This window comes from Vicugna pacos, chromosome 6 (genome assembly GCF_048564905.1).
Source record: "Vicugna pacos chromosome 6, VicPac4, whole genome shotgun sequence".
NCBI lineage: Eukaryota > Metazoa > Chordata > Mammalia > Artiodactyla > Camelidae > Vicugna > Vicugna pacos.
Window position 1 is genome coordinate 21493042 of NC_132992.1, and position 22645 is coordinate 21515686.

The 22645-nt window shown below is 47.7% G+C and overlaps 1 protein-coding gene and 1 long non-coding RNA gene across 2 annotated transcripts in view; one reads left to right on the forward strand and one right to left on the reverse strand.

The window, feature by feature from the left end:
* LOC140696813 (uncharacterized) overlaps positions 1 to 13174 on the reverse strand; it is a 45893-nt gene extending 32719 nt beyond the window's left edge. Inside the window, exons 1-2 of the long non-coding RNA XR_012073353.1 lie at positions 12949 to 13174; positions 5648 to 5770 (exon numbers count right to left, since the gene is read on the reverse strand). This is a non-coding gene — a long non-coding RNA (uncharacterized lncRNA). The remainder of the gene's footprint in view (positions 1 to 5647; positions 5771 to 12948) is intronic.
* EPB42 (erythrocyte membrane protein band 4.2) lies at positions 4136 to 22264 on the forward strand. The gene is given in 14 exon segments (XM_031672881.2): positions 4136 to 4181; positions 4184 to 4239; positions 6220 to 6397; positions 6980 to 7210; positions 10138 to 10256; positions 11105 to 11209; positions 12115 to 12292; positions 12903 to 13041; positions 13320 to 13423; positions 14137 to 14379; positions 15465 to 15761; positions 16786 to 16943; positions 18072 to 18205; positions 20055 to 22264. Coding segments are annotated over 14 exon segments (2151 nt in total). The 3' UTR covers positions 20218 to 22264.
* The last annotated feature ends 381 nt before the right edge of the window (positions 22265 to 22645 follow it).

The window sequence follows — 22645 nt, forward strand, 5'->3', positions numbered from 1 at the left end:
CTTATGGTCCTGCTGAACACAAAGCAACTCCAAGCACTGTTCCCTCTGCAATATACCCGCTTCTCACAACACCACGCGGAGGAAGGCATGAGGCACCAGCCCTCTTGGCAATGGCTACATGACTGAGAGAGTTGTTTAGGGCATATAATAAATACACACATTAAATTAAAAAGTTAAAGACTTCTATTATACATAAACAAAAGGGTAAGTGTAGTTAATCAGAGGGAGAAGAGAAGGTGTGGTGGAAATTACATGGGAGGTTGACAGTCCTGTTAAAAGATGGCTGAGAACCAGGAAAATCCTGGCAGCACGGAGCTGGAAATAGCCTATAATTATTTCACTCTATAATTATTGCCTGACAATCATGAAAGATTGTTCAAGGAAAACACTGTGGAGTGGAACATCTTACAGAGTCAATGACCTCTGAAGTACTTGGAATATTTCAGGTACTGCACTCTCAGACTCTCTCACGAATCCTGATTTTAACACCGTGTTCTTTTACTTTTTCCCTCAATAAATATTCGCTGAATTTCTACTAGGTGCCAGACTCTGATAGGCACTGAGGACATAAGAGGGATCAAGGCCTGCCCTCATGGAGCTCAAGTCTAAGCACGCAGAGAATGAGAAACAGGAAGTTATAATACAGAGGGTGAGAACCACTATTGGGTGAACACAGGATGTTGTGGAGCATGAGGAGGAGCAACTAGTCCAGACTTGGGACTGTGGATCAAGGAAGACTTCCTGGAGAAAGTGGCATTTAAGCTAAATGCTAAAAAGCCAGGAGTTAGCCAAATAGACTCCAGGTTGAAGGGGCGGGGGTGGAGTAAAGCAGTCAGGAACTGCAAGCCATTCAGACAGCTAGAGATCAGAGCAGGAGGGAGCAAGCTGCAGGGGAAAAAAATGTGGCAAGAGCCTGGAGGGAGGGGGAAAGAGCTTCAAGTGACAGTCTAAGGAATTTGGCCCACGATCATCCTCAGGCATCTGTTTCCTCTAAGCCTTGGATCACAGTCATTGCCCATGATGTCAATGCTCAAAGCTGATTCTATTTTGCAGAGCTGAGCAGACTTCGCATAATTTGAGAAGAACTTAAAGGACAAATAGTTCTTCACCTTGGTCTGTCAGAAGACCTTGCAATTCCCATTAGGGTCACTCCTTAGAGTTAGGGCCTTCCTTGGATGTGAAGGTTGTCTTTTATCCATTCATTTAACATTTATTGAGTCCCTTTGTGTAGAATATTCTAGGCCCAGGGATAGAACAGTAAACAAGGCAAACAAGGTCCTCCCCCAATCCGTTTCCAACTCCCAACCCCCAACCCTAACGGAATTCAGCACAGGCAGACCTCAGAGATACTGCGGGTTCAGTTCCAGACCACTGCCATAAAGCGAATATTGCAATAAAACAAGTCACAAATATTTAGGTTTCCCAGTACATATAGTAGTTATGTTTACACTGTATAGTAGTCTATTAAGTGTACAACAGCATTATGTCTAAAGCAGCAACATACACACCTTAATTAATACTTTTTTGCTAAAAATTGCTAGCCATTTGACAATGCAGGGTTGCCACAAACCTTCAATTTCTCACGTTTCCCATTCGCCTTTCCCCAGCTCAGCCAAACCACGGCAGTATCTGTCCCATCCTAGGCTCCTTCAAAAGTGACCCAGCTGAAGGACAGCCAGAGAGTGGATATGTGTAACTCTACGGAAATTGTATCAAGAAAGAAAAGATTCTCTTTGCTAGCACTGGAAGTGAAACAAAATTCAAAAGGGGAGCCAGCCCATGACTCCCCCATTGCCCTCCCAGGTAGGGGCCTGGCAGTGGTGAAATCAGTCTTCTGGTCAGCCTTTGCTTATCCTTGCAAATTTTTTTTTTAATATTAACACAGAATATATTCCTATGGTACAAAGATACTAAAGGATATAAAGGGGGGAAAAAGCCTTACTCTCAGGCCAGGAGCAGGAATAACTTTTCAGAAATTTTTCATGAAACACAAGCAAATTCATATATATTCTCCCCTACACACACCTTTACGCAGAGGCAGCATACTCACTGTTCACGTAGTCCTCTACCTTGTTTATTTCATTTACCAATAGAGCTGGGAGACTGTTTCATATTAGTTTATATAGAACTACTTCATTCTCTTTCACAACTGTATAGTAGTCTATTAAATGCATGTTCCATAATTTATCTATCCGTGCCTTATTTATGGACATTTAGGTAGTTTCCAAAATTTTGCTATGTTAACTACCAGTGGAATGGAAACACTTGTGTAAATTTCATTTTATGCATGTTTGGTTATTTGCATGATAAAACGTCTAGAAGTGGAATGGCTGATTCAAAACTATAAACATTTAAAATTTTGGTAGATATTACTTAATTTCCCTCCATAAAGCTGTACCAATTTACTCTCGTACCTAACTATTTCTCCAAACCATACTAACTCAGAAAGTTGTCAAATTATTTTATCTTTGCCAATCTGATAGGTGAAGAAAATTATATCCCAGGGTAGTTATTTATATACACACAAATCTATTCTTTTTCAGATTCTTTCCCATTATAGGTTATTACAAAATATTGAATATAGTTCCCTGAGAATATAGGCCCTTGTTGTTTATCTGTTTTATATATAGTGGTGTGTATCTGTTAATCTCAAACTCCTAATTTATCCCTCCCCTACCTCTTCCCCTTTGGTAACCATAAATCTGTTTTCTATGTCTGTGAGTCTGTTTCTGTTTTGTAAATAAGTTCATTTGTATCACTTTTTTATATTCCACATGTAAGTGATACATGGTATTTGTCTTTCTCTGTCTGATTTACTTCACTTAGTATGCTGATCTCTAGATGCACCCATATTTATATATTTTTTTACATCTTTTTAGATATATTTTAGGCCTTTTAGAAATTCCCTTTTGAATCTTACAATCAGCTTTTTCAGTTTCAGAGACAAAAATTGTCAACATTTTTCTTGGGGATGCAGCTTACTAAATCATCTTATCTCTTATAATCATTTTTTAGTAGATTCATACTTCCTGGGTAAAAATCATATCATATCATCTTCAAATAATGAACAAACTTACCTCTTCATTTCTCATAAAGATCGTTTTGGGGGGAGTGAAAAGTAGCAGCTTCACTTTTTTGCATAATAAAATCCTTCAAAAGGGTAATAGTTCAAAGTTTTAAAGTATAAACCAGTAAACAGCAGGAAATCACCTGCCTACCCAACTCCCCAGCTCCCCTCCCCACAGGCAACCAATGTTCTATGTAGTCTCTTTCACATCCCTCTCTAGACATGCTGTATATACGCAGGCCAGTCCAGCTGCCCCTGAGAGACTTTCTGGTGACACAGTCTCAGAAGCGCAGATAAAACCTGGGCTTTAGAAGGCCAAAGAGGCCCAAATAGGAGCTCCTCCCCTGTGCCGTCTCCTCGTTGACTGCACAAGTAGAAATAGGAAAGACAGAGGCCCTAAGTCCTGGCATAGTTCCAGCCCTTCTCTGGCAGCGTCCCAGACCCGGCAGGTTTGGAGAGCCAGGGCTCTAGCTTCTGTTTTTAGGGCCTTTATTTTTCACCCACAAATTCTACCTCCTAATCTCTTTCACAGATGAATCCCAGACACACATGTTCTCTCTTTATATTATCAAAACAGCCCATAAACATCTAACTATTTGCAGCTCATGGTATGTTTAGGGCCTGAATTTGAGTTGGATAGGGGCCTCCCTCCAGAGTCTTCCAGTGTTATCCAGGTAACATCTCTGAGGGTCTCTTGAGGCCACTGAAGCAAGAGGCTTAAAAGTTTACCTGGGTTTCTCCCACTGGCAGGTCGTACCCCACTCCACCCCCAACTCCAGGCAGCCAGACATACCCCTGTCTGGGCCTCCTGACGCAAGAGATAAGATGAGAAAGAGTAACTCCCAGCAACTGGTCCAAGAGATACCAGCGGGGAAGGAATAGGAGAGATAAACACGTGGGGAAACTCACAGGAGGAACAGAAGGAAACGCCACTGTTTATAGATTCGTAAGTCAACAAAAGTGCCTTCATCATTTTCTGCCTGGAAGACAGATTCTGAGAGGGTGCTCAGAGCAACAGTTCAAGACAGGCATTTCCTGTGGTCAAGTGGACAAGAGCAGCCCACAGCCATGCAACAGGGTGAGCCAAGCCAGCTCTCCACGGGGCTTACTGGACTGTTGTAGCTCCTCCATCATTACATGTTTTCATTAGAAGAAGCAGGATGGTGGTGGGGGTGACGGTGGTAGGGCTATGGCAGGCGGACAGCTCATGAGTGCTGCTGATGGAGAGGCTTAGGTGGGGGGAGTGGTAGTGGGTGCTGGTGGCCGTGGAGGTAATGGTTGTGTGACTGGTGGGAAGGGTAGTAGCAGATGCTGGTAGTAGTAGAGATGATGGTGGTGAGGTTCTGCTGGGGAGTGGTGCTATGCTGGGGAGTGGTGCTGTGGTGGAGGTACTGGTGGTGTGGCTATGGAGTGGCAACAGAGTAGCCTGTTGGTGGTAAACTAGTCATAGTTGTGATGATGGTGGTTAAGATGGTGATGGTGGTTAAGTGGATTTTTTTTTTGATTAAAGTATAGTCAGTTTACAAAGTTGTGTCAATTTCTGGCATACAGCGTAATAGTTCAGTCATACATATACATATATATTCATTTTCATATTCTTTTTCATTATAGGTTACTATAAAATATCGAATATAGTTCCCTGTGCTTTACAGTAGAAACTTGTTTTTTTAATCTATTTTATATATAGTAGTTATTATCTGCAAATCTTAAACTCCCAATTTATCCCTTCCCACCCTTTCTCCCACTGGTAACCATAAGTTTGTTTTCTATGTCTGTGAGTCTGTTTCTGTTTTGTAGATAAGTTCATTTGTCTTTTTTTTATATTTCACATATAAGCGATATCATATGATATTTTTCTTTCTCTTTCTGGCTTACTTCACTTAGAATTACATTCTCCAGGTCCATCCATGTTGCTGCAGATAGCATTGTTTTATTCTTTTTTATGGTTGAGTAGTATTCCTGTGTGTGTGTGTGTGTGTGTGTGTGTGTGTGTGTGTGTATCACAATTTCTTTATCTAATCATCTATTGATGAGCATTTAGGTTGTTTCCATGTCTTGGCTATTGGAGATAGTGAACACTGGGGTGCATGTATCTTTTTGAATTAGAGTTCTCTTGGATATATGCCCAGGAGTGGGATTGCTGGATCATATAGTAAGTCTATTTTTAGTTTTTTGAGGAATCTCCATACTGTTTCCCATAATGGCTGCGCCAAACTACATTCCCACCAACAGTATAGGAGGGCCTCCTTTTCTCCACAGTCTCTCCAGCATTTATTGTTTGTGTACTTTTTAATGGTGGTCATTCTGACCAGTGTGAGGTGATACCTCAAGACTCTCCTCCCTGGGTTGTGGTACATCTGGGAGACGACCCCAGGAAAGCACGAGTGTAATAGCCTCAAGGCAAGATGGGAGAGAAGGGATGGAGGAATCAGGGAATCCAACTAAAAGGGGCAGAGGCGGACATTAGGCAAGAAAATAGGCAGAACCAGAGGATGCAGAAACCTCAGGGGCCTCTGTTAGCACATTTACAAGTTCTCATTGTAAAATGAGAATTGCTGGATAGAAGGTTATAATACTCACAGGGCTTCCTCCTTGTAGGGTTTTTCTGGGCTGCCAGGTAACTTTTTCATGAGCCTTTAGGTAAAAGAGCCACATATGATCTCGAGTGAGTTGGTCCTGCTCTCCGGACCTTATTCTTCTCAACTATAAAACAAAAGAATTAGACTCAGTAATTTCAAAACCAGCTCTAAAAATTATCTGATTGTGTTCTAAGAAAAAAATGAGTAGTGGTGGGCAATTTTATTCATTGTTTTTGGATTGGGACCAGAAAAGGAGGTCAACGACGAGAACAAACATTCCTCTCATTAATAATAAGAGTGGCAGCCCTACTTAGTGGGACTTACTGCGTGTCTGACACTGTGCTGAGTGTATTATGTGCATTATCTCATTTGAATTCCACAATCCTGCAAGGAGGGATGATTTGTCTAAGGAAGAGGAAACTGAGGCTCAGAGCGGTTAATTTACTTGCCTGAGGTGGCACAGTAAGTAAGTAAGTTGAGCCAAGGGTTTGAACCCTGGTCTCTGTGACTTTTATTACATTGTCACATTCACCTAACCTCCATGATTTCTTTCTTTCTACAACAGGCCTGCAGATAAAGAGCTGCAACTTTCAGGAAGCAAAAAACAATGCAGAGCACCACACCGATGACATCAGCACCCAGGACCTCATTGTGAGGAGAGGGCAGCCCTTCACCATCAGCCTGCACTTCCAGGCTCCAGTCCACACATTTCTGTCCACCCTGAAGAAAGTCACCCTTGTTGCGCAAACTGGTGAGTAGGGTGGGCCTTGACCTCTTTGGCAGCAGGACTGGGGGGTTCTTTCTTCAGCAACCCCTCAGGGAACCAAGGGGCAAATGGCTCAGGCTGTGCCTGGACCTCAAGAAGTATGAGATCATACACATAATAAATAGCATTTATTATGATTCAGAAGAATCAGAATGCTCAGCTGCATTAGCACTGAGGGGCTCCTTTTGGTTGCAAATATAGCATCGATTTTGTAGAACAGCGTGAATGGGATTTAATCTAGGCGAACATTTATTTGTTGAATCTGTACTACACGTCAGCTGTTGGTCCACGGGCTTTACCTGCAATGTCTCATTAAGACCTCACATTGGCCCTGTGAAGGAGACATTATTACTACCCACTTCTTATACGCTATGAATCCTTTCTAGGGTGCTGACAACCTAGACCTCTCCCATCACCCTTTCCTACCTCCCGTTACTGGATGGGCTGCTTTTATTCTCCTTCTCTAAAACCAATTTTCATCTGCTCCAACTTTGTGATAGTTCACTTTGTTACTCTGGGTTGTGGTCAAGAAGTCCAAATGACCAATTCAGTTCTGTGTGACTGCAGGGGAGCAGCCTTCTGAGGCAAACAGGACCCAAACCACGTTCTCAATTTCCAGTCTGGGCGACCAGAAGTGGTGGAGTGCGAAGGTGGAGGACAGAAACACCTGGTCCTGGATCATCTCTGTGACCACGCCCGCAGACGCTGTCATTGGCCACTATTCACTCCTGCTGCAGGTTTCGGGCAGGAAGCAACACCTGGGCCAGTTCACACTGCTCTTTAACCCCTGGGGTCGAGGTGAGTTTGGACCTGGGCCAGCCTGGGCTGCACAGGATTCAAGGCCCAGGAGCTGGGCGCAGCTCTGGCAGAGTGTGACTCTTCCAGGCCCCAGGGGACAGTTCCCTGCAGGGCAGCACCAGCACTCAGCTACTGTGGTGCCTGCTCCCTGGATGAACGAATGGCCTCTCAGATCCAGGGTCCTGTCTTGGTGTGACCTTGGCTGGAGCAGCCTGGGGCTTCCCAGTGAAAGGCTTGTCTGGTGCCACTCCACTCAGGCTACTTGGTCACAGAAGCTGAGATTCACCGAGACAATCCTCAGAGAATGACCCTCCACTGTAACAGGATAGGGGCTGAGCTGGTACCTGCTCCAGGAATAGAGGCGACCTGAGGGACGGGCTTCACCGTTCCCTCCTTGTCTGTCTCCAGAGTGAATCCAGGTTTTGAGGGACCTGAGTTTTATAGAATTTGGGGGACATTCTTTAAGAAAAAGGGCACAGAATTTTGAATCGCTTAGGCCCATCCCTGGGCCTGATGGGGTCTGTGCTGGTAAGGGGCCCAAAGCTGCAGCTTCACGGTCACTCTGCTGTTTCGCTAACTCTGCTTCTCCACTTGTTAGTTCTGTCCTCACTACAGACTGCTGGGTCCTCTCCACACTGCCCAGTCCATATATCTACCTAGAGCGGCAAATTAAACAGCCAGCCTCTCCTGGCTCAGCAGCCCCAGAGTGGGCTTTCCTGGGGTCAGGTGACCTCCCACAGACCAGCCAGTGGCCACCTCTGGCAAAGCTCAGCCCTGGCTGTCAGGGTGACTTCCTCTAGAAAAGGTCAGCAGACGTGGTTGATGTGCCCCAAATGGGAGCCAAGAGAACATCTCTTCCTTCCCATCCTGAAGATCGAGTCTTTCCTTTTTGAATCTGCCACTCCTGACCCTAATCCTAAGGGCTCCCTAAGGGGTTGTTTGGGGGGTTAAAAGACAATTTCTTCCAGCTTGCCTGTCCTTGCTACCTTAGACAAGTCTTTTCCTTTCAAGACTTTACTCCCAGCCCGAAGGCGGCCTCACCACAAGGCAGGGCTGGGAACAGGGGAATGAGAAGAAATCTTCCCAGGTTCCCGCAGACCATACCCCTGGACCCCTCTTCCTGACGCCCTTTCTGTGTGGCTTCTGAATCCCAGTGGGCTCCCCATCTCCACTTCTTTCTCCCAGGCTGGGGTTCTCCAATGCCCCCTCCTCCAGATGGCCTCAGCTTTCCTCAGTTCAGGCCCTTTATTCCTGCTCCAAGGGGTTTGGCAGGTGGAATGATGGGAACCAGTGTCTATTCCATTGCCCTGCCCCACGTGGGTGAGCGTGGATTTGGGGCCCCTTTAGCCGGGGGAGGCCCCATGGCTCTCCACGCACTGACAGGAAGACCCTCAAGCCATTTCCTTCCAAAGCTGAGGCTGTAATGTACCTGCCTCACTGACTCTGAGCCCACATCCAAAGCTGGGCCCTGACAGACAAGCAAAGATACAGCGAAGGCAGTTCTGGGACAGTGCTTGGTTCAGTGGGAAGTCACAGTCTTGACTTTGTGCCAGGATTCCCGCCTCCATGCTCGGCTTGGAGGGACCTGCGTAGGGAAGCCCTCTCTATGTGAGTGTGAGTGTGTGTGTGTGTGTGTGTGTGTGTGTGTGTGTGTGTGTGTGTGTGTTGGGGCAGGGGGGTGTCTGTCTGGCTAGGGTGAGTTGTTGGCACTCCTTATCTGGGAGGTAAGAGATTTTCAGAGATTATCAGGGACTTGGTCTCAGCATACCCAGAGATGGGGCTGTCCTGGATTCAAAATGAAAATTTACATCTTATAATGAAACAGTCCTAGTTGCAAGGAGGGAACTCTATAAAAGGGGGGGGGCTGCACCCAAGCAGAGAAGCAAAGGGGGAGCTACCTGTGCTCTGATAACATACTTCCCAAAGCCCACAGAGACTGGGGACAAACACCTCAATTTGAAGCAATCTGCAAAGTAGTGACATCCAGCTGACTTCACAGACAGTACTCAGGGTGAGGGGTAGGAGCCCAGGGCTCTTGGGGCACTTGGTTCTGCGATTTTAGGCCCCAGGTTTTTCGGGCTTCCTGATTTCTAATACCCCATCCTCCTGTTCCTTTGAGTACCCTCACCCCAGTTGCATACCTGGGCAGATGGTTTGGAAATCTTTTCTCTTTCTAGTCCCCAGGAACTAATCTAACCACCCTCTACTCTACTCCTAGCACCAGGCAGAGAGAGACACTTGGCAAGGAGGGCAGGTCCCCCTGCTGCTCCCAGCTTCCTGGAGTGGGTGATGGCCTCCTTAAATTAGCCCCACCCTCCTCACCATTCCTGCCCAACCCTTGGATAAAAGCAGCAGGAGAGGCACTGGGGAGGGACTGTGGGCATCCAAGACCCACTTGGGCACCCAGGGTAAAAAACAATACCCTGGCTTCTGCTCCACACAGCCCCGCACTCCCCCTGACCTGTCTCATCAAGAGCTTGTCTTCCCTTCTACTCACCCCTGCCAACCTATGTTTGATCAGTTTTTCTGAAACACTTTTTTCAGTTGAATCTGTAGGAGAGACATAACAGACCCTCTGGGACACCCCCTGGGCGTTGCCAAATTCTCTTGGGCCAACAGCATACTGGCTGCCAAGTGGTTTTGGGAACCAGTAGGCTTTTTAAGGCTGGCTTGTTCCTGTCTACTGGCTGACCATGAAGGCTGCTGCGGCTGACCCAGGGACCCTGACCCCGCTCCTCACTCTCACCAGAGAGGAGGCCAGGTCCCAGTGTGGGGTGAAAAGAGGGCGTTCCTCCTCAGTCCCCATCAGGCCTGGAGCTGAGGGGAAGGCCTGCAGCCGAATCTGGCCTGAGCAGGGAGAGCAGAGGCCTGGACGGGGGGCAGGCGTAGGACCCCACAGCCCCTCAGCCCTGCCTGCTTCTCTCCAGACGATGCTGTGTTCATAGAGAATGAGACTCAACGCAGGGAGTACGTGCTGAACCAGAATGGCCTCATCTACCTGGGCACGGCTGACTGCATCCAGGCTGAGTCCTGGGACTTCGGTCAGGTATAGGGGAACTCAGGGGCAGACGGAGGGACAGTGATTGCCCCATAACCTTCACTGGTCAGGCCAGAGTGGGCAGGTCCAAAGACTCCTGACACGAGGCCATTTCTTCATGCAGCTCCAGCCATGTGGTGCCTCTCTTCCCTCAGGGCCATCTCAGACCATCCTCACAACTTCCAGAGATTTCTTCCTAGAGACCACGCAAATTGAACCTCTGTTCAATCCCCACTGTCTACAGGATAAAAACTAAATCCCCTGGCTTGACACACAAGACCCTTCACAGCCAGGCAACTGCTTTCCTGTCCCCAAGAGCCACCCCATGCTCCAGCCCCTGGCCATCTCCTGAATATGCAGGCTGAATGACCCCTTTGCCAGGAAAACTTTCCCTCCTTTATCCCCTGGAAAACTCCTACCCATCTTTTAAAGCCCTCTGAAAGCCCGTCTCCACTGTGCTTCCAGGGTTGGATCTCTCCTAGAGCCCTGGCCATGTTGCTGAGATCTGTAGTCTCTGTGGTTACGTGTTCCCCTCACTCCTAACCATGAGCTTCTCAAGAGCAGGAGCTGCTGTGGTCTCCTCCCCACGCAGGGCAGCCTTGTCAGAAGCACTGGGAGCAAATTACATGGAAAACGACAGAAATGAAGGGAAGAGACACAGCCCTGGTGCTCAAGAGTTCACACCATCAGGAGCCCAGGAGGCCCTGGGGGAGGGAGGGAAACGCCAAAACTCCTGCAGGACAAGGCAGGGAGGAGTGGAGCCATCCTCTGGGAGAAGGACGAGGGGACGGGGCTGACTGGTGGGAGGAGTGCCTGACCTGGGGACCCTACATCATGGCCCCGTGTGGTCCTTACAGTTTGAAAAGGATGTCCTTGACCTCAGCCTGGACTTACTGTGCAGGGACAAGCAGGTGGAGAAGTGGGGCGACCCTGTGCATGTGGCCTGCGTCTTGGGTGCCTTGGTGAGTAAGGATGGGGTGGAGACGGGGAGGCGATGAGAGGGCGGCCCTCTGACAAAGCTGCCCCACCTCTGTGGCCCTGGAAATCTTCAAATCACAAACGGTGCCCTCCTCCCAGCGTGAAGGGGATGGTCCCTGGAGAAAGATCTGAGTCAGGAGGGGAGGACGATAGCATCCACGGGGGAGAGAAAGGCAGAGGGAGGTGTCGTCCCTCAGGACACAAGCCAGTGAGGACGACAACTGGCTTGGATTTCCTCAGAGGGCTCCTCGCTCCCTGCCCCCTCTCCCCAGCCCAACCTGGGAACTTAGGTCCCCGAAAGGAAGGGGGTCAGGTCCATCTTACCCAGTGTTTGCTGCTAAGGTGGTCAAAGGGACTTGTTTTCACTTCTAAATTATTCTCATGAAGGTATCTTGGTGCCTTCTCGCGGCCTTTAGAAGTCCGCTCACAGGAGGAACGCGTTCCCCATTTCCACATTCCCCTCTGAAGAGTGGGGGAGGGACAGGGCCTGCCTGCACGGAGCATGCGCGGCCTGAGGCCCCAGGTGCAAACGCTAGCTCATGCTTGTGCTCGCGGGAGTCAGGACCAGGCAGGTGAAGGAGCGGAGAAATAACCCCAGTGAGCGTCAGCCCTCCTGCTGCTCGTTTGTCTGAGCTTCGTTTACCATTGTGGCCCCTGAACCCCGGCTTCTGGAGGTCTTGTTAAAAAAGAGGATTCTGGGGCCCCACCCCTGGAGAGTACAACCTGGTGGGCCAGAAACATGCAGGGTTAACAAGTTCCTGCTGATTCCCAGGCAGGTGGTCTGCTCACCGCGCTGGGAGAACGGTGATGGTGACAGCCCTCCTTACCCAGCGCCTGCAGGCTGTCCTGTCCCGGGACTTGCATAACGTCCACACATTTCCCCAAACAGCTCCACGCTCTCAAGGAGAAGCATGTCCGGCCCACGCCACAGATCCAGGACACCCAGGAAAAGGCCTTGCTGAACAAGCGCCGGGGCAGCGCCCCGATCCTGCGCCAGTGGCTCAGAGGCGTGGGGAGGCCCGTGTATGATGGTCAGGCCTGGGTGTTGGCCACTGTTGCTTGCACAGGTACAGGGCAGGCTTGCCTGCCGCACCCACACATCACCTTGGCTACTACACGGAGTGTCTGCCCTGCCTCTTGGGTGGCCCCTTGGCCTCCCATGTGGCAGGAGGGGTACATCTCCAAAAGCAGGCCCAGCCTCCTCTCCGCAGCAATTCCCTGCCTTCATCTCCCGTACCTGCTTCAGATGCCCCATCTGGCCAAGCCAGTCTCTCCCAACCAGCTTCTGCTCCTCCTCCCTCTTCAGCAAAGTGGGGCCCTTCTGGTGAGCTCTGCTCCCAAACTCACTTCTCCCTGAAGTTTCCCTGCCTCTGCCCCAGGAAATCCAGCCCCAGGCCTCTGTTGTGTATTCCATAGGCCTCCCCCTGTTGTGTACTCTGCCTGCTCTGTAACTTGTTTGTGCCTCATTTCTCGGCCTTTATATGGCCTGGACCTGCCCGGTGTCAGTTCTAACTTCCTGGTACCTGTGCCCTTTCTCTTTCCACAGTGTCACCTGGCATTTAAGATAGTGAAAGTGTCCAGGGTCCAGAGGAGACAAGGAAAACGCTAGTCATATCCTCCCCCACCCCATGTCCCAGGCCTCTCTGGTGCCCTGACCCTCTGCCCTCTTCCCTGCAGTGCTGCGAGGCCTGGGAATCCCTGCCCGCGTCGTTACCACGTTCACCTCAGCCCAGGGAACTGGCGGGAGCCTGCTGGTAGACGAGTACTACAACGAGGAAGGGCTGCAGGTTGATGAAGGCGAGAGAGGCAGAATCTGGTGAGAAGCCCAAAGGGAATGTGGTCCCAGGCCTGGGAGGGCTCCAAACCTGCATGGTGTCACCATGGGAACCCCCCCAACCCCTGTGGCCCCGCTGAGAGTAGGCCTTCAAGACTCTTGGGGTCAGGGTCAGTTGTGGCGTATACACCCCTCCCTGGGAGTGTTGCCACCACTGCTACGCAGTGCCCCCACCCCCCACCCCACAGCATAACTGTCATTTCTAGGGCCTCTTCGCATTCTTTTTCTCCCACTTGAATTGTTCCCTTTGCTACCCTCAGGGTCTTCCAGACTTCCACGGAGTGCTGGATGGCCCGGCCTGCTTTGCCCCAGGGTTATGACGGATGGCAGATTCTGTACCCAAGTGCTCCTCAGGGAGGTAGAGGTAATGCCTGGGGGTGGGTCTAGGACCACCCTGGGCTGCACAGAGCTCAGAGAGGAAACAGGAGCAGCAGGTGGTCCAAAGGGGGTCAGCATCCCCTAAAAGAGGAGAAGCGGCAGGAATGATACTGGCCAGCAGAATGCTGACCTGATGCCCGCAGCTCATGGGGAGACCAGCCCCACTCAGAGCAACAGGCAAGGGAGCAGAGACTCAGTGAAGGGTCTTAAGGCTTTAAGGTCAGGGTCTTGTGGAGTGGGGCTTCTGAGGTTCTGGATGTGGATGAAGAGGGTAGCAGGATAGGCTCACACGCAAAGAAGGGAACTTCAGGGCCACAAGAGGATGGCTCTTCCTTTCCCAGGAACAGAACTGTCACAGAGCCTGGCACGTCCTAAGTGCTCAGTAAAGGCGACCTATTCCTATTGTATCTGTGTTCAAGCTGAGGCTAAGGAACTCCCGTGTCCTCTGGACCTCTGAGGTTCTTACCTGTCCAGTTTCTGAGAGGGCTCCTGCCATAGGTCATGACCAAAAGTACTGCCACTAAATAGTGAGTTTTCCCTCAGTAGTGCCCTCCCTGAAACCTGCCTAGTGCCCACCTCTGACCCTGATCTTACGGGAGGGACAACAGGGCACAGGATGGGGATTAGGGTGATGCAGCTCTAAGCCAAGCTGAGGCCTGGGCATGGTTCCTCTCACTCACCGAACTCTCTCTCCCTCAGCCTTAGGGGCCTGTGATCTGGTCCCGGTCAGAGCGGTCAAGGAGGGCACACTGGGGCTGACCCCAGCGGTATCAGACCTTTTTGCCTCAATAAATGCCTCGTGTGTGGTCTGGAAGCGCCATGAGGATGGGACACAGCAGCTGACCAACTCCAACACTAAGTATCTTGGCAACAACATCAGCACCAAGGGTGTGTACACTGACCGCTGTGAGGACATCACTCAGAACTACAAGTATCCTGAAGGTACTGGGCGGAGGAAGGCCCCAGGCTCCTCAGTACCCGCAACAGCCACAGAGGGAAATGGGTGAGCCAGACACACGCAGGCCAGGGAGAGATGCAGCCCCTTCCCCATCGTATACAACAGGATTTCTCAACCTTGTTTGACATTATTCACATGTGGGACCAGATAACTTTGTCGTGGGAAGGCTGTGCATCTATAGGATGTTCTATCCATGAGATGCCGACTCCCCCTCAATCACCACCACCAGTTGTGACAACCAGGAACACCTCCTGACATTTCCAAATGTCCCCTGGGGGCAAAATTGAGTGAGAACCACTGCTATAAAACAACACACTTAATACAATGCCCGGCTGCCAGGAGATGTCTCTCTCACGCTCTCCTCCCACGCCCCGTTCCTTGTACTTCCCTCCATATTAGTTGATGGAACCCACCGCCGTCCACCCGTTTGTCCAAACAAGAGGGCTTACACTGTCCTTGAGCCTCCCCTTCACTGCCCCACACTACTCATACCCGTCTCCTAATCTCCTTCCCCACTGCCTGCACCTAATCCAGGGCCCCATCATCTCTGGTCTACAGTATTGCAGCAGCCTCCTAACTGGACCCCCGCCTCCAGTCTCTCCGCCATTATTCCTTTTCCCTCTTACAGTTTCCAGAATGAGCTTCCTAAGACACAAATGTAATTATTTTACCGAATATTCCTGCTCAGAATATTCCAAAGCCTCCATTGTCTTCCGAGTAAGTCCAAACTTCTTCACTTAGGAAGATTCAAGTCCCTGCAAAACTTTCGTCAGAGACAGTGTGACTTGTACAAAAGCTAGCTTTCCCACTGCTCAAGGGGCAAATTCAGAGCACTTGAAGAACTTGGTCATTGAGTGACTTGGAAGAGACATGCTATGTCTGTGGTAGATCTACCTGAGACTTTTTCCCCAGACTTTTTCTTAGCTAAATATAGCCCTAGATGTTTTCAAATCTCTTGTGACTTTGGCATTTGAGCAGCAGTGGGTAAATGAACCTTCATCCTGGGCTTTTATTAGAAGGGTCTATACGTACTAAGTAAGAGGCCTGCTTTGTTTATTCCATTCTTCAGGATCTCCTCAAGAAAAAGAGGTGCTGAAGAGAGTCCAGGAGAGACTGAAGGATAGGAAAGACAGTGGCATCCAGCCTCCCAGTCTCGAGACTGATGATCCGCTATACCTCTTCTTGGAAGTGCCTAGCTCCCTACCCCTGGGAGGGGATGTCAAGCTGTCTGTGAAATTGTTCAACCCCACTGACCACGAGAAGGAAGTGCAGCTGGCCATTGCGCTGCAGGCAGTGTACTACAACGGCGTCCTTGCTGCCAAGTTCTGGAGGGAGAAGCTTCTCCTCACACTCAGGGCCAACTCGGGTAACTCTCTGTGGCTCCCTCCCCAGGCTCCCTCCACACACCAGCTCCCACCCTGGGTAGGCAGCAGCCACACAGCAGCTCCGGCAGATCTGAAGAGATGGCTGCTAGCCACTGGTGTGCCCTCTCCCCTTCTCTCACTCATCTAACACATGGTTACTGAGCTGCACACAGGAAAAAACCCCACAATTCTGATTGCAGTCATACAAGTAAACAGACCATGGAGCTGTGTAAGAAGTGTTTGATAAGGTAATCAGAGTACAGTGGAGGGGGAGCATCTCATCCGGGCTGGAGCAGCCTGCCCCCAGGGAAATCGGACTGCCCTGGGTCTTAAAGGGTGACTAGGACAGTGTCGAACAGAAAAGTGAGTCATGGGTATTTCAAGCAGAAGGGACACGTGCCCACGTTCTTCGTCCTCCTTGAGATTCTTATTTAATTGGTCTGGGATGGGATCCAGGCACTGGTATTTTTTCAAAGTTCCTTACATTATTCTAGGGTTGAAAGTCCCTGGACAAGAGCAGTTCTCAAACTTTGCCGCACATCAGAACCACCTGGGGGAAGTCTGATGCTCAGCCTGCACCCCAGAGCAATTAAGTCAGAAACTCCATGGTTTGACCCAAACTTCAAAAACTTTTTAAAATCCTTAGGTGATTCCAATGTGCAGGCAAGAGGATCAGTAGAACAGAGTTTGCCTACGTGACTGCAACAGCCTCCTGACCAGTCCCCCTACCTCTTCCCTTACCAAGGGTGGGAGGAGTAGCGGAGTGGCATGAGAGCCGGAAGGGGCCAGGTCATGAAAGCATGTACATCCTGCTATGGAGTGAGGTGGTTCACCACAACAGTAACTGGTGGTGGTGATGGTGGTGACAGGTGGGTTCTTGAGTGAGTTCAAACCTGAACTTGCTATGGCGAGTGAGGCATCTTTCTGGCTTCAGTGAGGTTCTGACTTCTTTGCGTTGTGTGGGAAACTACTACTGGTTTCTGGGGTACACCCCTTGGCACTGACTCCACCTGTTATGTGCTTCAGTTGAGACGATCTCCACCACCCTGTCCTCCAATTTGGAACAAACCCTGCCAGAGAACATCTTCCTGAGACTCACCGCCATGGCAACGCACTCCGAGTCCGGGCTTACCAGCTTTGCTCAGGAAGATATCGCCCTTTGCAGACCACACCTTGTCATCGAGGTAGGCACCAGTCCTCCCCCAAATTGCAGGAGTTTGCTGCTACTGAGGTCCCCATTTCAGAAGAAACTGAGCCCCTCAAACTTCAGGACAGGTGACTGTGCTAAAGAACTACCAGGAAATGCTGGGTTGAGAGCATCTTCTCTTGAAAGAGATAGATAGTTTCTTATATATGCTATTAAGGTTTAAATCTTCCAACTTTAGTTGATTAAGTAGGGGTTTCTAAAATCAGGGCCTTCTTGGGTGATGCCTCCATACTTATAGGAATAGTAACAGCCTATGGTTATTTAGCACTTTATATGCGTGCCAATGTATTTTCACCTCTCTCATGTCTTTTAATGCAAAAGCCCTGGGAGGTAGAACTGTCCCCATTATTCAGACGAGGAAACAGTCCCAGAGAGCATCATGCCCACAATCATAAAAATGGGATGTTCTAGAGGCTTAGGGATCTTGGTCCAGTCCTCTTTCCAATGTTTATTATGACCAAAATGAATGTGACCTGGTCACTGCCCTGGAGGAGGTTAGTGTTGGGTAAGGGAACTACAACGTGTGGTCTTCTATGTCAGCGCTTTAATAGACGTACAACATCGCTCTGGGACAAGTGAAGTAAAGGGGATTAATTTCAGCTGGTGGGCTTGGGGAAGACTTCGTGGAGGTGGCATTTGTGCTGGGCCTTGAAAAATGAGTAAGCTTTCAGTGCAGAGGTGGGGGAAGGCCACTGCAGACAAACGACTGAACAAAAGAGGCCCAAAGGAAGGGAGCCTGAGGGGTGTGCTGGGGTTGGAAAATGCCCAAAGAGGTTGGGATGTCTTTTAGTCAGGGGAAGAACAGATAAGCCTAGGGAGGTAGACTGGAGTCAGGCTGTGAATGGCTCTGAATGCCAACCAAAGCTGAATTCTAAACACAATGGGAAACTCTCCAAGGTTTTGAAGTGAAGGAAAGGCACCATCAGTGATGGTCAGTGATGGATCAAGGGTGAGAGTAAATGCAAGACAAGGTAGAGGAGTAAAGAGGTCAGCTGTGAGTCTGGGTGAGATGGCAGCGATAGGAGAGTAACGGAGGGGGTTACAGAGAGGCTGGTCAGGAGGGGAAGGAGTGACTGCAGCTCAGTGTTCTCGGTATCTCCCACAGATGCCAGAGACAGCAGAGCAACATCAACCTCTTACGGTCTCGGTCAGCATCCATAACTCTCTAAAAGCTCCCATGAAGGACTGTGTGATCTCCATTCGCGGAAGGGGGCTCATTTACAGAGAGAAGAACTACAGGTAAGAGACTGCAAGCTTCTTACAGAAACATCTCAACTGGTCAGAGAGGCAGGGACCCATGATTAATGACTATCTTTTTGCTGTGTCCATGAAGACAGAGCAAACACCAGCCAAAGCTGAACTAAAGGATTAGGGCCTCCCTCATCCTGGGGCCATCAATGTCTACAGGGGTTCAGGAGTGAGGGAGGCTGTGTGCCCCTGGGCACCTGACGCTGGCTGCTGCCCTGGTCATGCAGGAAGAGCGTGGGTATTGTTGGTGAATGCAGGTGAGGGGGTTAGGGCTGGGCGCCAGGGAACATCACAGGGAGGGTAGGCTGCCTCTCAGTGCGGCCAGAGAGCTGCATTCTACCAGTGATGCCATGGTAGAGAATTTTATTTACATATTCCCTTTTGTCCCTATTCCCTAGTCCCATTCCCAAAACCACTCTTCATCTCTTTTTGTTAGTACATGTGAAATGTTTACTCTTGCTTCATAAGCCTCTATTTTTAACTTACATAAATGATGTTATGCCTAATTCTTTTTCTTACTTTTCGCACATAACTGTTTTTCAGATTCATCCACACATGTCAAGTCCGTTGCTTCCACTACATATTACTCCATGGTGCCATCCCTCATCTCCTCCCACCCCATGCCACTCCACAGCCACCCCACAGTGCCTCCAACTCCCACACCACAAATACTGTTGCAGTGAACATCCTCACACCTGTCCCCTTATACACTTGCTTGAAACTTTGTGTCTATGGGGGCAGATATATGCCCAGGGATGGAATTGCTGAGTCACAGGATATAACCCAGTTTGAACAGGTACTGTAAGATTTCTTTGCAGAATCACTACAACTCCCTCCAGCAGTACTCGACAGTTTCTCTATTCCTACCATTCCTCCTCTCTTGGCAATACCCAGCTTTCTCTTTTTATCCAGTCTAATAGGAATAAGGTAACACCTCATTATTCTTTTAACTAGCAGCTCTTCATATTTTTATTAGCCTTTTCCATTTCTTCCTCTGTATAGTTTGTTCTTAACTATGCCCACTTTTCTCTTGGTGTTCCTGGCTTTTTTCCTTGTCGATTTGTAGGCGTTCCCTGTAAAGTCCAGGTTATTAGTCCACTGTTGGTTTCAGACGTTGCAAGTATATTCATTCATTACTGTTCCTTCTCTCATTACGTCCACTGCTTCCTCCGTTGAATACACACAGTTTAGTTTCATGATGCATCTCCTACCACCCCCGAGGTCCCTGACAGGTTGTGTGATTGCTGAGCCACTGCCTCAGCCTCAAGAAACTCAATGAGTCACTCTTGCCAATAAGTTGAGAGCAGGACTGCTAACATTTAACCAACTTCTGTGGGCTCCCAGATCAACTGTGGAGCACAGCTCCTCAGAAGAAATCTGCACCATTCCCTCAGTCACCATAAGACGGTCCACAGACAGGCCAGGAGGTTGCTAATAGGGCTGCAAATACCACCTGTTAACACACTGCTAGCTTCTCAATATGCCCACTGCACCCACTGCAGTTAGCAATGTGAGGGTTCCAAATCCACAGCTTTCCCAAACATACCCCAGTACTATTACCAGGAATGGGGCCAGACTGAAGTCACAGATGATAAAAGAAACAACAGGTGCAACTCGGAAGCCCTTAGAATAGGATATTTCTCTTCTCAACCATACAACTGCTTACCATAGGAGGCGCCTGTCTTCCATCCCCTTCAAACCTCCTCTGTTTTAAATGCAAGTTACTTGGATGTTTATTTATTCATCCCACCTCTTCAAGTAGGGAAGGTTCAGAGTCACTGGGACCAGCAAAGCAGTGAACCTGGGACAGAACTAGCACCTGCCTTCTCCTTTATTTCAGATTAAGTTCGGTGCAGCCTGGAGATACCTTGCACACCCAATTTGAGTTCACACCGATGCATGTCGGACTCCAGAGGCTCACTGTGGAAATGGACTGCAACTTGTTCCAGAACCTAACCAACTTCAGAAGGGTCACTGTGGTACCCTCTGAACCTCCAGCTTAAACTGCCAACTCTAGCATCACTCTCCCCAACCAACCCTTTGAATCTACAACCTAAAACCAAACATGTTGGGAAGAGAAACTTTGCTTTTATCAGACAAATGAATCTCTGTTCAAGTTGAGCAGAAGAGTGACCAAGGACAAAACTAGTTTCCCAGAAATTAATAGAAAAGACACTCACTTCTGTCACAAGGCACCCATGAAAACTAGTTGCATTTAGTTTTCCAGAATAGAAATTACTGGGCTTGAGAAACAACAAGAAACCTTTGTAAAGATAATCAGATAAGTAAATTTAGATTTTTCGAGTTCAGGGTGTTTCATAACCATTTCATGGCTCATTAACATATTCATTAGTTTATAGGTAAGGAAAAGAACCTAACATTTAAGTCATTCTTCTATTTCTGATGAAATGGGACAATATTAGCTAAAAATGGGATTTTTAGGTAATCCTAAAATTACACTGATTGGTGCCATCCCTGACCATTATCCTTAAAGAACCAAGGATTGCTGAACAAGGTTATAAAATACACAACATAAAACATGAGCACAGAATGATCTAGATTCAGCTACAGATAGGTCCTTATTGAAGTTAAGTATCATTAAATATTAAATATCCTACAATTAAGTCTGATGTTAATAACATAAACTTGGTCCAGTTGAGAAATACACAATTATTAAGTATATAGAAAAGAGGCCCTATACAGAAAAGAGAAAAGAACTGGACTCCTTTTGCACCAAGTTACAAATTTTTTTGTTTACATTTTGTTGTTTTGGTACTCTTGGTTTGATTTTTGTTCCTTTTCTTTGGAATACTTGTTAAAAATACAGAATGGCACTTTATAAAAGTAAATTAAAACTTCTGACCTAAGGAATTTCAACCCCAAGAACACACTAGTTTCTCAAAAGAATGGCTGCTGGGCTTGGAGGGCATTATGCCAAGTGAAGTAAGTCAGAGAAAGATAAATACTGTATGGTATCACTTATATGTGGAATCTAAAAAATGTAACAAACTAGTGAACACAACAAAAAAGAAGAAGGGTTGGGGGAGGAAAAAAAAAAATCTGTTGTTGCTGATTATACCCAAAGAGGACCATGGGGATGTCAGAAGGGCAGATGTGAGGAAGCACATCAATACAAGACAAAAGACTGGCGTTAGAGATGTAGAGCCCTGTAGTACAGGCATAAGGCCCAAGTCAGGTCACCTGAATATACATCACTGTATATCTTGCTTCCCAAGATGTGATCTTCCAGACTGATGCAAAAATATAATTAGCTGGTGATGGTTTTGCAAAAGGATTAAGAGAAGAGGCCCTTAAAATTATATAAACTCTCTTATACATTAAAAAATTTTGTACTTACATTCGGGGCACGTAATACAAAAGAACAACAATACAAGTATGTATAAGGAAAACAAGTCCATTCAATAAGGTGGACAAACCTAACAACTGAGCTTGTTAACCTAAAAAATAAAACAGCCAGTTACATTACCAGCAAAATGGGTTTATTCAGGAACAGCGGAAAAAAACTTGCAATTCAGGGCAAGCAGGCTACAGTAAAAAGCCACAGGCAAGTTCCATAAACAAAGGAGGAAGTTGGGAACAGTTGTTTTGAACAAAAGCCATGGAGGAAAGTGAGATTTCAAGGTAATGAGGGGTTCTCATTGGGTTAGTAGCTGGGCTAGCCTCTTTCCCATAGGAGATGCAATGTACATCATTCCTGTCTCTAACTGACAGTCCTTCCTGATACTAACCTAGAGGGGGACTGAGTGGGAGCTCCCCCTTCTGGCCTCTTGACTCCATTTAAAATTAGGTTTCCTTTTATTAATTTTCATAAGCTTAATACCAAAAAATAATTAGATGTTCCTGGAGAATGTCATTCTAAGTGAAGTAAGCCAGAAAGAGAAAGAAAAATACCCCATATGAGATCACACATATGTGGAATCTAAAAAAAAAAATACAAAACAGAAACACTCATAGACATAGAATACAAACTTGTGGTTGCCAAGGGGGCAGGGGGTGGGAAGGGACAGACTGGGATTTCAAAATGTAGAATAGATAAAGAAGATTATACCTGTTTAGCACAGGGAAATATATACAAGATCTTGTGGTAGCTCACAGTGGAAAAAAATGTGATAATGAATATATGTATGTTCATGTATAAATGAAAAATTGTGCTGTACACTGGAATTTGATACAACATTGTAAAATGACTATAACTCAATAAAATAATGTTAAAAAATAATTCGAGGCATGGAATAACCTGGAATAATTTTCAGAAGAAACTGCTGGTAAGAATATAACATGCTGAAGTACTAACAATGGCTTTCGAGTCATCTGCTCTAAATAAAGTCAAGTGTTTTTGTTTTAAATTTATTTCTGATCGGAATCATATCTTTAGACCGATAAACCCAAGTGAAAGCAATGTTCTAGTCT